The sequence below is a fragment of the Vombatus ursinus genome, unplaced genomic scaffold (genome assembly GCF_900497805.2).
Source record: "Vombatus ursinus unplaced genomic scaffold, bare-nosed wombat genome assembly UNPS02014832.1, whole genome shotgun sequence".
Taxonomy (NCBI): domain Eukaryota; kingdom Metazoa; phylum Chordata; class Mammalia; order Diprotodontia; family Vombatidae; genus Vombatus; species Vombatus ursinus.
The window spans coordinates 2,980,713-2,997,967 of NW_020954610.1; the positions used below are offsets into that span (position 1 = coordinate 2,980,713).

General features: G+C 37.4%; 1 protein-coding gene across 2 annotated transcripts in view; it reads left to right on the plus strand.

Moving 5' to 3' along the window:
• The window catches only part of LOC114025810 (ubiquilin-1), a 48,117-nt gene that overhangs the window by 17,843 nt on the left and 13,019 nt on the right, over positions 1–17,255 (plus strand). For both annotated transcript variants that reach the window (XM_027839340.1, XM_027839341.1), the window contains exons 2-3: positions 6,420–6,571; positions 16,718–16,833. In XM_027839340.1, the coding sequence (XP_027695141.1) occupies positions 6,420–6,571; positions 16,718–16,833 (268 nt within the window). The remainder of the gene's footprint in view (positions 1–6,419; positions 6,572–16,717; positions 16,834–17,255) is intronic.

A 17,255-nucleotide genomic window follows, 5' to 3' on the forward strand; every position in this document is an offset into this window, starting at 1 on the left:
GAATTTATTTGAGAGATGTTGCAAAAGTGAAATGGACAAACCTTGGGAACAAATTGGATATGGTGGGTGAGAAATAGTGAGCAGTCAAGGATGACACCTATGTTATGCGCATGGGTGACTGGAAGGAGGGTGCTACATTCAACAGTACTAGGGAAGTATGGAAGTGGGGAGGATTTAGGGGAAAAAGTAATGAGTTCAGTTTTGGACATGTTGAGTTTAATATATATATGTATATAGGACATTCAGTTTTATGATCATTTGACAGTCATCAGCATAGAGATGACAGTTGAATCCATGGGAGCTGAGGAGACGACTAAGTGAAGTAGTATAGAAAGAGAACAGAAGAAGGCCTAGGTCAGAGCCCTTTGGGAATCCAAAGGTTAGTGGATGTGACCTGGATGAAGATCCAGCAAAGGTGTTCTGATAGGTAGGAGAATAACTGAGAGAGGTGATCTGTAGTGCTTGTACACTATCACAGGAAGATAGATTTAGAGATGGAAAGGAATCTTCAAGGTTATATAGCTGATCCCAATCCTGTCATTTTATGGTTGAGCAAACAGAGGTCCAGGAAATAACTATTATATATGATAACAGTAAATAACTTTTCCAAGGTCACAATGTCCAAGCAAGAGAGAGAGCCAGAATTTTAATCGAGGTCTTTGTCTTCAAATATATGCTCATGATTGATTTAGTAGCCAACTTGTTCAGCTCTATGTTACAGCCTGGATGTAGTGTAGCTTATCTATTTTATGTTTCTAGTACATCTTTGGATTTCATTGGAAGTGGCCCTTCAATATTCTAGGGTTTAATGAATGCTACCTATAACCAGGGACTATTGAAAATTTCACTCCTGATAAGGAGATCCTTTTCCATTTGGATTCTGCTTTAGAATACTAATTTGGATTACTTGTTGGGCAAATGTTATCCGAGATCACACAAATAGTAAGTTTACAGAATAGGGATTCACATCTAGGACTTCCACACCCCTTGCATTCAGGGGAAAATTCTGATTTGAACAAGTTTTTTTATTTTCATATCATTCATATTTGAATTTACCTTCCTTTCCTCTCTACCCAGCTAGCTATACCTTAAAAAGAGAAGAAAAAATAGCAGTTCAGTGGAAATAACCATTCTATCATTGGCTGAGTATGACTTTATATGCAGTATTCCAAAACATGCAGAATCCTTCACCCTTCCAATGAGGGGAGAAAGGTGTATTTTCTCACTTTTGGGGCCATGCTAGGTCATTATAATTGTAGCATTCTGTTACTAGTGTTTTTTATTCTTTCCATTTTCTGTTATTGTCTGTATTGTTTTCCTGGTTCTTGGAAAATGTTTTTTAAAGAAATAAGTTGTTTCAGGAACAAAACGGTACCTAGAACTGAGCAAACTAGGTGTTTATAAATAGTGGTCTTTAGGGGTATTGCTCTGATAAATACATAAGGATAACATAAGTGGTATATACATTATTTATGTTTAAATAACTGTTTATAAATGGCAGCTTGTCCAAGAGTAGTTTAAACATTTTCTTGGTAACTTTGTATATTTTTCCATAATATTACTTATTTCTTCCCCAGGCAAGGCTAAACTAGCCCTAATGCATAGCATCATAGGACTTAGAGATGGAAAGCACTTCACAGATCCTCTGTTAAAGACCTTATTTTTACAAATGAAAGAAACTGGGGCCTAGAGAGAGAAAATTAAGTTCCCCTGGATAGTCATTTATAGAACTGGCATTCAGACTTAAGTTCCTTTTTTTCAAATTCTTTGTTCTTTCTGCTATATTACACTGAGGAATCCAGTGTCTAATCTAGTCATTTTGCCCCCTTGTGTGATCCTGCTCAAAGGAAAACGTCCCAGGCAGTTAATTCAAATATATTAACTGACAGTCTTTCTTAGGGGAATATGTAGGTTTTTAAAATTAATTGTGAGCAGGACACCTGCCTTCCTATTAAAAACCCGTGGTTCTTTTAAAAATATTTAACTGGAATGGGTTAACTAACAGTGTGCACACCCTCTCCTCTGCCAGTCACCAGGTGTTTATTGAGTACCAACTACAGAGCTCCACAAATCCCAAGTGGCAGGTCACTATGGCACCCTGTAGCATAGCTAGAAAATAAAGGAGTACATTTCATTTTTCTCCTTTTATACTATAGATGCTAAGGGAGAAAGAGTATAGAGAGGAGAGACTAGGTCAAGCAAACACCTACCTTAAGTGATCAGAAAGAGAATTAGGAGAGAGTAGTTAGGGACATGGGAGAGAGCCACGCCAAAGATGATGTGTCTGAAAACAGGAGAATTTCCAGAAAGGGGATGTTCCTGTCAGGTGCTAAAGGCCACTGGGATTTGTTGATGAAGAAAGTTATTGGTGACCTTTTGCGAGAGCCATTTTCCTCTTGTGATGGGGACAGAAGCCATAATTGCAAAGTTTTTAAAAGTGAAATGGAAGTAGGGCATGACAATTGAAAGTAGAGACGGGACACTTTATGGGAGCAAGTTCTTGGAATAGATAAGGTATTCACTTAAATTGAACACTGTATAAAAAACCATCTGCAGATAAATTAGTCTTAATATAGGCTCTGCTAGGTGAGGTTATAGCTGCACCTCCCCTTTGTGGGTTGTCCTGCCCACAAATGAAAGCTCATAGAGGGGCAAGGACTCACTTCCTTGTTTTTGTATCATTTGCTAACTTGGAAGTACCTCCTCATAGGAGATAAAAGAAAGTTATAGATACATAAAGCATTTGATAAATGCTTACTATATGCTGCCTTCCTTACGTTCTAATAGAATATGCATTCTTTTTTTAGTTTTATAGTTACTTTTTAAAATTTATTTTTAGTTTTTAACATTCACTTCCACAAGATTTTGAGTTCCATATTTTTTCCACATCTCATTCCTCCCCGCCCGCCAAGATGGCAGGCATAGAATATGCATTCTAATAGAAGACTACACCATGAAGGGTAGTTGGAAAGAAAACATATGGAGATGACCAGGAAGTGGAAGGGAAGCCTGGCTCCTGAAATATAAGGTTAAAGGTCACCAACAGCCTGTGTACCCCAGGAGTGAGTTGGGGTGAGGAAGATGAGGATGGTGAACGTATATATTCAGTGATTTAGGAATGGTTGCTGAGGATTCACGTCATTTAACCTTAATCATCTCATTGAAGTGTTGAGCACTATTGGGCATGTAGTCAGGAGCTTCAGTAATGGAAAAGGTTTAGAACAGTGCAATGGAATGAGAGAAAGTCCATAAATAGAGTAGAAGCAACAGTGAAAGATCAGGTGAGCTTAGACATCACAAGTTGATGAATTGATTAGTTTGATTTTTCATGACTTGCTCTTTCCTGTTTAATTTATCAACTTAGTAGCTGGATTGGAAAATGAAGATTGGAGTAACCCAGGTTTGAGGGTTAGCAAGTGGGAGAATTAAAGTCAAAAGGTTGGAGGTTTTGTGGGGTAGTGTTAAAAGTAGCAGACTCTAGTGTTACCTGGGTGTGGAAATGAGTGAAACCAGAGTTAGCATGGGGAGAATAAGGAAGGGTTAAGGAACTGGAGGCTATAGCAAGGGTAAAGAAAGTAAGAAAGAACAGAACATGGTTGTTAAATGTTTGTGGTGAAGAGAGAGAAATTTCACTGGTTAAGATCTTCAAGGTGGTGTCCATGGGATGACCAAGGCTGGTGTGTAGTTATAATAGAATGGAGAAAGAAATTGTTGAAGCTGAGACATTATGTGGTCATCCTGAATATACCATGGGAAGTTTTGTGTAGAAGATTGAGACAAATATTAAAATAATTGAAAAACCTGGATGATAACAAAGATTAACAGAATAACAAAGCTAGATGGATAATGCAGCAAAGATAGAAAAGGCAAGTAGAAATTGAGCAGAACTGGAAATTCAAGAACTGCCTAGGATTTAATTTCTTCCTGAGACGTCATAAAAAAAAATAACTGAAGGCAGTTAATATTTACCTGAGAGCAGGGGTAGAAGTGAAATATTCTTAAGGGAAGCTTATTTATTGCAGTAGGTTCTTAACCCAAGGCCCCTGAATTGATTCTTAAAATATTTTGGTACTATATTTCAGTATAATTACTTTCCTTTGTAATCTTGTAATTTTATGAATTTGAAACATTCTGGGTCATAGGTTGGGGAACCCCTTTAAAAAAAGGATTTGTTGTTTAAGACTTGGACTCAGTCAAAAGTCTGCACCCAGGGATCTAGAAGGCCACAGGTTTCCCACCCCTGTCAGAGTCTATAGGCTTCAGTGACAAGCCAACCAACACCTTATTATTTTGTTGGGTACTAGGACCCTGGTCTTTAGCTCAGCCAGGTGTTGGCAAACTTTTTTGTTAAGGCTGAGCTAAAAAAGATCTCTAAAATAAGCCATTTCTTGTATTTAAAAATGTAAGTCATTCTTAGTTGGGGGTGGGAGGTAAAACAAAACAAAACTGGAGATTGACTGAATCTGACCCTTAGGCTGTAGTTTACCAGCCCCTGGGCAAGACATTAACATTCTTGGGAACCAATAAAGAGAGGAATTAACTGCTATACTGTTAACTTTGAGACTGGTCTGGAAAAGATAGAGGGGGGGGGCGGTTTAGGACGGCCAGAGGAATGTTTTTGTGATTTTAACCTATTTCATTATGGTTATGTTCCTTTGAGAGACAAGTGGTAACTGTACAAAATATATACGATCCTCCGTACTTGAAGGGTGAAAGGGTTGAAGAGTGCTCTTTATTCTAGTTTAGAGGTTCCCAAACTTATTTGGCCTACTGCTCCCTTTAAGAAAAAAATTACGCAGTGCTCCCTGGAAATCTACTTTCTTTAGCCCTTTAACAGTTTTATTATTTTTCATCATTTCAAAACTATAAAAAATTTTAAAAACTCATTTCAAATTTAATAATTTATTGTAAATTTGTAGTTTTTTTTTCGTGCATTGAAATTTTGATGATGCAGTATTGCGTCATGTCACCATAGTATCGTATTGTAAACAGGTCATTATAGGCACATATTTCTGCCGATGCATACTGGACTTTCTGACAGCGGGCAACACTACATGCTTGTCTGCCAATGCTTGTTTGTTAAGACCTGCCCGTGGACTTTACCATTGACCAGTTATAACTTGTGTTTTGTGTATTTATTTGAAAAATAATGTAATTATTATGACTTTAAGTCCGTTACACAACAGATGAAACGTGTAAATTTTTCAAAATTTTCTTAACTATTTTTCCTTATGCTTCCATGGCCCCCTTATTTTTACTCAATGCCCCCCATTGCACCTGAGGCTATTATGCCCCCCCGGATTGTTCCAGCACCCCCAGGGAGTGGTTTCCCCAACTTTGGGAACCTATATATCTAGCTTAATAAGGAAAATGAAGTCTTCCCTGGAAGAATAGGAAAATGCTTTAAAATGAAGACAGAAAAAAAAAGATCTGAAGAAGCAAAGAGGAATCAAAACCTGTATTAGGAGGTTGAGGTGTAAAAGACTATAATGTAGAGAAGGGGAAGGAGGACCATTGAACCTGTAGGTCTATGGGATACATTGTCTGATCCTCTTATTTTACTTATGAACACTGAGTCACAGAGAGATTCAAAGAATTTTCTGAAGTTTAATTCAAATGTAGTGTTCCTTCTGTGCCAGTTTGGGGTAGTGGAGTGTATGAGATCAGGAGCCATGTTCAAATTCTGCCTCAGAACTTTGCTAACTATATAATTCAGGTCAAGTCACTTAACTTCGGGGCAGCTACGTGGCACAGTGGATAGAGCTCTGGCCTTGGAGTCAGGAGTACCTGAGTTCAAATGTGACCTCAGACAATTGACACTAGCTATGTGACCCTGGGCAAGTCGCTTAACTTATCTGAGCCTCCATTTTATTTTTAAAATGGGGATAGCAGTAACAAACACAGGGTTGTTGTGAATATCAAATGAGGTAATGCTTGTAAAGTGTTTTACAAACTTTAAAATCTTATAGAAATGTTAGCTTTGACTAATATAGTACTTCAGGGAGAAGTTAAGTAGTATGGTACATGAAGATATTTCTAGGAGGAAATATAGTAAAAGTTAAGGGGAGCCAGTGTGGGCCAAGGCTTCAGAGAGTATATGAACAAAGATAAATCAGAGAAGCAGAAACATTGTAGTGGCAGTGCAATATATACCACTGACCCAGTAATTCAAAATGGCTAAGTTCTAGAAGCAGTCCTTAAATTTGGCAAAAAAAAGAATATAAAGGAGTGGTGGAAAATTACAGTATTTGGATATTTCTGTACTGTTTTTGGCAATTAAATTAGAGCTTTTTTTTGTTTTGTTTGTTTGCTTTTTTTACTTGTTGGCAATTCATTCTTTAAAAAGGTAGAGAGGGAGGGCAACAACACTAATTGCTCTTCTGGACTTGCATATTAATTTTGCTCTTTATTTTATTTAGTTTAAGGAAAAAATCTCCAAACGATTCAAGTCCCATCCTGATCAACTTGTGTTAATATTCGCTGGAAAAATTTTAAAAGATCAAGATACTTTGAGCCAGCATGGAATACATGATGGACTTACTGTTCACCTTGTCATAAAAACACAAAACAGGTAAGCTTTGAATAAACAATGTAGGCATATTTTTCTTTCAGTATCTCCCTATTCCTGATAATATAATATTTCCCTGAAATAAGGGACTATTTATAAACTTTCTGAGAAGTTCAGTTCCTCTTTTACCATTGTTGACTGTAATTAACGTGTTATTAGACCAGAGTTGTTTGAAATTATATTTACTAGTGCTTAACTGGTGATTAAAGGGTTAATAACTTAGTTTTTAAAACTCCCATTGCTTTGCCACACTGATTTTTAATATGGTAATACTGAAACTCATTAATGTCTTATATGTTCAAACTTTGACTGAATTATAGAACTAATGGTGTTTTAAACAAACTGAAACAGTAAATTGAGACGGGAATCCTGTCATTTGAAATCAGGCAGTGGTAAAAATATAAATGGAACTAACCAATCTTCTTGAAGGCTGTGATGGTATAAATTTTGCAATTTCCAACATTGTTTTCTGCTATCCATAAGAAAATAGCTATATTTCAAAGTCACTAAATAAACTAATAAATGCTGGTCTTTAAGAGAATTTTGCTTAATTCTTCTGAATGTTAGCAACCAGGATGAACGTACTTATTTGAGTCAAAAATATTAGTTTATTGGGGTAGGGCAGTAATTGATCTGATTATTAGTGTTGATTTATTTAGAATTCTTTTTCAAGGCAGTCTCTGATGAGGATAGCTGCTGTTCTTTGGAACTCTGAGGTTGTGTTAACTTTAATTCTCAACAGTATAGGTAACATAAACCTTAATGTCAGATAGATTTACTTTTTTGTTTTGTTTTGGTGAGGCAATTGGGGTTAAGTGACTTGCCTACGATGACACAGCTAGTAAGTGGTAAAGTGTCTGGTCTGAGACCCGGATTTCAACTCAAGTTCTCCTGACTCCAGGGCCAGTGCTCTATCTGCTGTGCCACCTAGCTGTCCCACCTAGCTGTCCCTAGACTTATTTTCAGTAGATTGCATTAGCAAGTGATTTTCCCACCTAAATTGATAACTGATTTATTTCAGTACTATTCTCTCCATCTTCACTAGTACCTTTACTCCTTTGTCCTTTTACCATTCATTCCTTGGCAAACCCCAACCCTGGATTATTCCTGTCATTTACCTCCTTGGTTCTCACTCATATACTGCCCAAGAGAGGTGGAGAATTGAACCATGTTTAGCCCACTACAAATTTGTAACCCATCCTTAACAGTAGCAAGACAGTCCTTCTTAAATCTGTGATATCAAATAGGATAAAATTTAAAAGTGCTTAACACAGTGATTAGCACATATTTAGGCACTTAATAAATGTTTCTGTTTTTTTTATCTCCCCACTTCCCTACCCCACCCCCAAGCAGTGGCTGTTCAGTCCCTTACTAAGTCTTCTACATGAACACCCACTGCTGAGGATTGCATCTCATACTGTAGCAAAAAAATAAAGTCCATTTTTATGAGCTCTTTTTTTTTTAAGGTGTTTTTTTGGTGAGGCAGTTGGGGTTAAGTGACTTGCCCAGGGTCACATAGTAAGTGTCAAGTGTCTAGTCTGAGGTCAGATTTGAACTCAGGTCCTCCTGATCCAGGTCTGGTGCTCTATCTGCCTGGTGCCACCTAGCTGCCCTTTACGAGCTCACTCTTCTCCTTTTCTTGTCATTTCACAACCCCAAACTTCATTCCTTGCTATTTACTTTCACTCTGATGAAGAGCTGACTTTTTCCTTGACAAGGCCAACCCCTCTACATGTATCTTTGATCCTGTCCTTTACTATCTTCTCCAGTAGATTGACCCAACATTATCTCTGTTCTCACTTTTCAGTCTCTTCTATCCATTGGTTCTTTCCCCTGCTGGCACAAACATCTCCCATGTTCTTTTAAAACAATTAAAAAAAAAATCTTCTAGATTTTACCATAGCCATTAGCTGTCGTCTTGTATCTTTCCTTGTCATTTTAGCTAAATTCCTTTATATACTCAATGCTTCTACTTCTCCCCACACCCCTTATTTTCCTACCCTCTCCATTCTGGCTTCTAATCTCCTCTCATAATTCAAGTGAAAATGCTCTTTCAAAAGTTGTCAGTGATCTCTTAATTGCCCATTCTAATGGCATTTTCTCAGTCCTCATCCTTGAATTCTCTGCAGTATTTGACACTATTGATCATCTTTTAGTCCTGGATGCATATTTTCTCCTGGGTTTTCATGTAGCTCTTCTTTTCTTGGTTCTTCTCCTGCCTTTCTGACAGCTTCTTGTTAGTTTTCTTTGCTGGATCTTGATCCATGTCATACCCACTAACCTGGTGTCCTTCAGGTATCTCTCCTAAACATTCTGTTATTTACTTGATGGTTGTATCAACTCCCATGGATTCATTTATCTTTATATGTTTTCTAGCTCTATAATTTCTAGATCTTTGTCTCGGTAGCTATAGTCTCCTGAGTTCTAACACTGTGTCCCTGACTATTAAATATTTTGAAGAGATTGTCTAGTTGATAACTCACACTCACCATTGTCCAAACCTACTTCTTTATTTTCTCTCCCAAACCCACCTCTCTTCCAAATTTTCATATTACTATTGAGTGAACCACCATCTTTCTCGTCATCTAATTTTGCTTCTTTGCTATTACCCTCAACTCCTTAGTGTCGCCCCATATGTCTAATTGGTATCCAAATCATTTCATTTCTTTCTCTGTAGCTGTTCTTTTTCTTCCCCCCTTTTTGGTGAGACAGTCGGGGTTAAGTGACTTGCTCAGGGTCACACAGCTAGTGAGTGTCATGTGTATGAGGTCAGATTTGAACTCAGGTCCTTCTGACTCCAAGGCCAGAACTCTATCCACTGTACCACCTAGCTGCCCCTATAACTTCTTTTAAATATGACCCCTTGTGTTCTTCACGTAGTTTAGACAAGCCCTCATCTTCTCTTGCTTACATTGTTTCATTAGCCTTTGAATTGAATCTCCCTATCTTAAGTTTCTCCTCACTTGCTACCAAAGTGTTTTTTTTTTTTTTTTTTTAACATAGATCTGATTATTCAACCCACCCCAGGAAACTCCTGTGGGCTCCCTATAACCTGTCAGATCAAATATAGATCCCTTTCTTTGGTGTTTAAAGCTCTTCATAGCTTGCCCCCCTCCTGTCTTTCCAGTCTTCTTATACTTTATTCCCTCTTTGTACTCTTACATTCCAGATATACTGACTTGCTTGGTGTTTCTCTCATGTGATGCTTCACTTTTTGTCCCTTTACCTTTCTATCACCTTTCAAGATTAAGCTAATTCTCTGCCTTCTTGGTCTCCCTGACTGCTAGTGCCTTCTTCTATGAAGTTTCCTTACATCTACTTTGTATGTGTCTTGTTTATATACATAATATGTATACATATATTATATACATAATGGTCCCCATTAGAACGTTGGCTCCTTGCATATAAAGACTGTTTTTGCATTTTCTTTGTATTATCAGCACTTACCACAGTACCTGGCATGTACTAAGTGCTTAATGTTTGTTGGTTGCTGGCTGATTTTTGGTGAGACATAGCTCACTGAATATTTGAAGGTTGTCATAGATAAATGAGAAAGCGAGATGCCAACAAGTACCCCAATAAGTTGTGGTTAGGTTGAGTTGGAGGTTCCATTTATCACTCTTCCTGGGTCACTGACCTAGAAGTAATATAGAAGGGATAAGTATGAAGAGATTTAAGTTTTCGCTATACAGTCAGTTCCTGCTGGTCCACATTAATGGATGGATGTCCATGATTTGTTTGTGTAAACATGGAGTTGTCTTAGGAAAATATAAGTGTTTTCCCTTGCCCCTCCTGCTGTTCTGCCCCTCCTCTAAGAGAAAAGAAAAAAAAGCTAAATTATAAATCTGTTCTTATTGAGGTGGTAAATACCTTTAACAGAAGCATTGTGAATAGAGTTGGCCTGTAAAGAAGACCTGTCTCTGAGAAATGACTGGAGAGTTTTCCTCAGAGCCAGGAAGATCTGCCTCTGAAAAGCTATGTAGCCCCAGGCAAGTCACTTCATTTTCAAGTGTCCCAGATAACTTTTTAGAATTATAATTTGCAAAAACAGTTACCAGCCTACATTGGTAGAGGGAGTTTCATATCCCACTGGTGTGCAGGAAAATGTTAGCAAGTAGTTCTTTACGGGAGGGGGTAGTTTGCCCATGACATACTTGTAATATTAATCTGCATTATTAACATTTTCTCCATGACTTTTTTTTTTTTGGCTAGGCAGTGGGGTTAAGTGACTTCCCCGGGGGTCACACAATTAGTGTCAAGTGTCTGAGGCTGGATTTGAACTCAGGTCCTCCTGACTCCAGGGCTGGTACTCTATCCACTGCACCACTTAGCTGCCCCTCAGTTACATTTTTAAGTCTAGAGTCACTTGACCAGGCCTGCACAACCTGCAGCCCTCAGGCCATATGAGGCTGGTGGGCCACAGGTTGTACAGGCCTGCTCTAGACAATCAACAGAATAGTAAATCAAGCCTCGATTTGTAGCATTTGCTAATTTCTGAGGTATAAATGCTCACACTGAAAAATTTAACAATTGGCTTTTGTGAGCTGGTACAAGCCAACTCCAGCACTCCACTGCCTATGCCAGGATAATCACAGATCCAATCCAAAAAAGGTACCTTAACATTTGATACTCTAACAGGAATATTTTATTTTAAGAAGAATGTGAGATCAGTAGTTAGTTCAATGGAATGAATCTAGTGGTGGACACTTAGGTCCTGGCTTTTCCTGGCCTATTCCTTAAGTAATACCACATGTGCTCCCATCCCTTTATAAATATTTAATAATATTTGGTGCATAATCCACTGAAGTGATTCATAGCAAAGGACTCACTAGAGAACAAATGGAATCCCTTATCCCCTAAACTAGGTAGGATGACTAAACCTATTTGGTGATGATCAGGCATTGACTAAACTTAAGTGGTTTTTCAAAAACTTGAGAGTAGTAGAATAAATGATCCTAAAATACAATGCTGAGTTTTTCCTTTAGGTTCATGAAAAATATGAATGATGACTTAATAAGGACCTTGAGCAACTAACCCTAACTCTAACTTCAAGGTTAATGCTAAAGTGCTCTAAATTTATTTGAAGGAGACTTCATTAAATTCTAAAAGCCAACATTTAAACATACATCTGTTAATTTGCTACTTGAAGTGGGGAATTTCTGTGAAGTCAGTATCAAATAATCATAGGCTAACAAAACTCCAGGAAGGAAATGACTTATTTCCATAGTAGGTTTTTGAGACTTTTTTCAAAATTATAATAAATGATGAATTTTGCTTTTAAAAGTGATCAGAGTGGGGCAGCTAGGTGGTACAGTGGATAGAACATTACCACTGGAGTCAGGAGGATCTGAGTTCAAATCCGACCTCAGACTAGACACTTGACACTTACTATGTGACCCTGGGCAAGTCACTTAAACCCCGATTGCCTCACACGCACAAAAAAGGAGTGATCGGGGGTCAAGATGGCAGAGTAGGTCAGGACATTACTTGAGCTTTCCCAAATTCCCCTCTAAACAACTTTATAAAATAATGCTTCAAATCAAATTCTGGAGCAGCAGAACCAACAAAAGGTCTGGGTGAAAAGGAGGTCATCAGGAAAGATCTGCTCACTGGGGTAGTGGTAGCCTAGAGCACAATGCAGCGCAGGCCTCCCTCTGGCAGGCCAGCAGTGGACATTAGGAACAGTGGCAGCTTTGGGAGCTCTCAGTCCACAGACAACTGGTCAGAAGGAGATTACAGGGGACCCTTTGCCAGCACAGGGTTTAGGACCCTGTTGTATTGCCCACACAAAGTTTCGGGTCACAGTCCCAGGGTGTAGAGAAGCATTAGCCCACTAATGCTTGTGGCTGCATAGGAGTGGTGACCCTAGTCTCAGGTCTAAGGCAGAAAAGAGCACTGACACAACCTCAGGAGAGCAAGAGCCCATGTCACAATTTCAGGGTCATAAGCAGAGAAAAGACTTGATGCCACAGGGGAGCCCTGTGGTCACAGTTATAGGGCAGAGAAGAGTTCCTATGATCACTCGCAGACCAGACCACAGGCCAGAAGAGCAGTGGTACCGAACTTCTCTTTAGATTGTACCACCTTGGAAGAACAAAAAACTTTTGCATACCACCAGAATTAGCTCTGAAAATAGCAGCATGAATCTAAAGCTCGGGACAGTGTCCCCGCCACCCCAGGACCACAGCCCAGCTTTAACAAAGTTTTGTTAAGAAGTAGGCTGAGCAAACAACAACAAAAAAAGAACCTGACCGTAGAAAGTTATTGTGGTGACAGGGAAGATCAAGACATAAACTCATAGAAGACACAAAGTAAAAATGGCTACGTTAACTTTAAAGAAAAATGTGAATTGGTCACAGGCCCAAAAAAGGATTAATGGAAGAGCTCAAAAAGGATTTTAAAAACAAATGAGAGGTAGAAGAAAAACTAGGGAAAGGAATAAGAATAATGAAAGAAAATTATGAAAAGAGATTCAATAAAAGAGGCACAAAAAAAAAAACCTGAGGAAAATAACATTTTAAACAGAATTGGCCAAAATGGTAAAAGAGGCACAGAAATCCACTGGAAGAGATCTCCTTAAAAAGTAGAATTGGTGAAATTGAAAAAGAGGTACAAAAGTGTGCTGAAAAAAATAATTTTTTAAAAATTAGAACCAGGCAAGTAGAAGCTATTAATTCCACAAGACATCAAGCAAGAAACAATAAAATCAAATAAAAAGAATGAAAAAGAAAATAGAAGAAACTCAGATATCTCATTGGAAAAACAACTGACCTGGAAAGTAGATCAAGGAGAGATAACTTAAGAATTATTGGATTACCCTGAAAGCCATGATCAAAAAAAGAGCATTGACATCAGATTTCAAGAAATTATCAAGGAAAACTGCCCTGATATCCTCGAACCAGAGGGTAAAATAGAAATGGAAAGAATCCACTGATAACCTGAAAGAGATCTCAAAATGAAAATTTCCAGTAATATTACAGCCAAATTCCAAAGCTCCCAGGTCAAAGAGAAAATATTGCAAGAAGCCAGAAAGAAACTATTCAGATATCATGGAGCCACACTTAATATCACATAAGATTTAGCAGCTTCTACGTTAAGGGATTCGAGAACTTGTAATTTGATGTTCTGAAGGTCAAGGGAACTAGGATTACAACTAGAATCACCTACCTAGCAAAACTGAGTATAATCCTTCACGAGGAAAAAATGGATATTTTGAATGGACATAATGAAAAAGGGCGTTCAAGCATTCCTGATGAAAAGACCAGAACTGAATAGAGAAATTTGACTTTCAAATACAAGACTCAAGAGAACATAACAAGGGAAATATGAAAGAGAAATTATAACGGATTTAATAAGATTGAATTGTTTATTTTTCTACTACATGGGAAGATACTTCTAATTTCTGAGAAGGTTATCATTATTAGGACAGTTAAAAGGAATATATACATAGACAGAGGGCATAGGTGTCAATTGACTGTAGTGGGATGACTTCAGAAAAATGAAGGAGTGAGAAGGGGATGGATACATTGGGGGAAGGGGGACAGGAGAGGTAAAATGGGGTAAATTATCTCACATAGAAAAGGCTTAAAAAGAGGAGCTTTTACAATTGGGATGATGGAGTGGTGGTGGCCCATGCTTGAACCTTAACTCTCATCAGAATTGACTCAAAGAAGGAGTAACATACACAGACAGATGGGCATGGAAATCTATCTTGCTGTACAGGGAAGTAGGAGAGAAGGGGAATAAGGGGGGGTGGGGAGGGCAGATTGGGGGAGGTATTCAGAAGCAAAACAGAATTTTTTAGGAGGGATAAGGTGAAAGGAGAGAGGGAAAAGGATAAATGAGGGAAAGATAGGATGGAGGGGAATAAACAGTAATCATAACTGTGAATGGAATGAACTTGCCCATAAAATGGAAGCAGATAACAGAATGGATTAAAAACCAGAATCCAATTGTTTCATTTATTTATTCATATTTTATATCAGGCAATTGGGGTTAAGTGACTTGCCCAGAGTCACACGGCTAGTGAGTATTATGTGACTGAGGCTGGATTTGAACTCAGGTCTTCCTGACTTCAGGGCCAGTGCTCTATCCACTGCACCACCTAGCTGCCCCAATAATTTGTTGTTTAGAAGAAATGCAGTTGAAGCAGAGAGAGATACACACAATAAACATAAGGGGCTGGGGCAGAATCTATTAGGCTTTACCTGAAGTTAAAAAAGGGAGGGGGGAGGAGCAGGAGTAGCAATTATCTCAGAGAAAGCAAAAGCAAAAACAGACCTAATTAAAAGAGATAAACTGCAAAACTTATATTTTGCTAAATGGTAGGTACCACAGTGAAGTAATATCAGTCAATACTAAATATACGTGCACCTAATGGTATAGCATCCAGATTCTTAAAGGAAAAGTTAATTGAGTTACAGGAGGAAATAGACAATAAAACCGTATTAGTAGGGAACCTCAATATTCTCATTTCAGAGCAAGATAAATTTAACCATAAAATAAATAAGAAAGTTAATGAGATGAATAGAATTTTAGAAAAGTTAGATATGACAGACTTCTGGAGAAAACTGAATGGTAAGAGAAAGAAGTATACCTTTTTCTCGGCTGTACATGGCACTTTCACAGAAATTGACCATGTATTAGGATTTAAAATTCTCACAGACAAATGCAGAAAAGCCTTATTTCTCAAGTATATAGAGGACTGAGTCAGATTTCTAAGAATACAAGTCATTCCCCAATTGATAAATTGGTCAAAGGACATGAACAGGCAGTTTTCAGAAGAAACCACTCACTATAGTCATATAAAAAAAAATTCAAACAATTCTGAGGTACCAATACTTGCTTTCCTTCTCAGGGAGGGGAAGGAGAATTTGGAATTCAATAAAAATTAGAAATTGTTATTACCTGTAATTGGAAAAAAAATTTTAAATGGGAAAATTAAGATTTTATGTTGTTATGAACTAATTTTTTTCTAAAATTAAAGTATATTTATACCCAATGACATTGGCTAATTGGGGGTGGGTGGGTTGAGTTTCTCTAATGTTTTCATGACTTAGAATATTCCCCAATTTTTTTGTTGTTCCTTGAGCAATCTAATTCACGTATTTTTAATATATATTTATGGTGTTAGTTGGTTGTTTCATGAACTGATCATTTTGAACTGGTTTGAAAATTGACCCTTTAGCACCGGCTCTGAAGTCAGGAGGACCTGAGTTTAAATCTGGCCTCAGACCAAACACTTGACATGTACTGGCTGTGTGACCTTGGGCAAGTCACTTAACCTCAATTGCCTTACCGAAAAAAGAAAAGAAAATCGACCCTTTAGAAAATGGGAAACTGAGAAGCTGATGTATTGTTGATGGAGATGTGAACTGGTCCAACCATTCTGGAGAACAATTTGGAACTATGCCAAAGGGCTATAAAATCTTAGCCTACCAATACCATTACTAACTCTTATACCCGAAAGAGAACAAAAAAGGACGAGGACATATATGTGCAAAAATATTTGTGGACCCTCTTTTTGTGATGGCAATGAGTTGGAAATTGAGAGGTTGCCTATGAATTTTAGGGAATGGCTGAACATATTGTCATGTGTGATTGTGATGGAATATTGTTTGATGTAAGAAATACTGAAGAGAATGGTTTCAGAAAAACCTCGTAAAACTTAAATGAACTGATGCAAAGTTAAATGATCAGAATGAGAACATTGTACACAGTAACAGCAACATGGTAACGATAATCAGCTGTGAAAGACTTAGCTACTCTGTTCAATACCATTATTATCCACTAAGTTCCAGAGAACTCATGATGAAAAATGCTATCCATACTCATATAAAAGAATTGATTAATAACTCTGAGTGCAAATCAAAGCTTAATTTTTTATTCTTTTTCTTTTGTGCAACATGGCTAATATGGAAATGTTTTACATGACTTTACCTGTCTAACAGGTATCATACTGCTTGTCTTCTCAGTGGGTATGGGAAGGGCAAGAGGGAAACGATTTTTAAAAATATTTTATATATATATATAAAAATTGGGAAATGTTTAACACAGTAAATAAAAATATACCCCCAAAATTGACTCTTTAGTATGGATTTCCTAAACTTTTAAAAATGATTCCATTGTGGTTTAATTTTTTTCCCCTAGACCTCAGGATCATCCAGTTCAGCAAACAAATACCACTGGAAGTAATTCTACTACATCAGCATCTCCCAATAGTAACTCCACACCAGTTTCTACAAATAGTAACCCTTTTGGTTTAGGTAAGATTTTTTTTTTTTTTTTTAAAGTAAGCTTTAGTAGGGGAAAGGGAAAAACATTATTGGCAAATGTCTACAAAAATGGAAATAAATAGTTTCATCTATAATTAGATGTTATGAAAGAATGTAAATGTATTAAAATATGAAAGACCCCTGTTGTGATACTAATCTTAAAAGGAGCGAGGACAAATGTATACCTTCAGAATAAGCTTTCTTTATCAAAGTTAAAGAGTTATAAAAGAGATATAGAATGCTCTTTATCTTGACCTACAATGATTTATTCATGGAAATTTAAATCTTAAGTGGACTTACTGAAAATTCTTTTTGGTCTAGTTAATGCCATTCATAATTTATATTTATGTATACACATATAAATGTGTGTATATATAAGTGTGTGTATATGTGTATGAGTACTGAAAAAAATC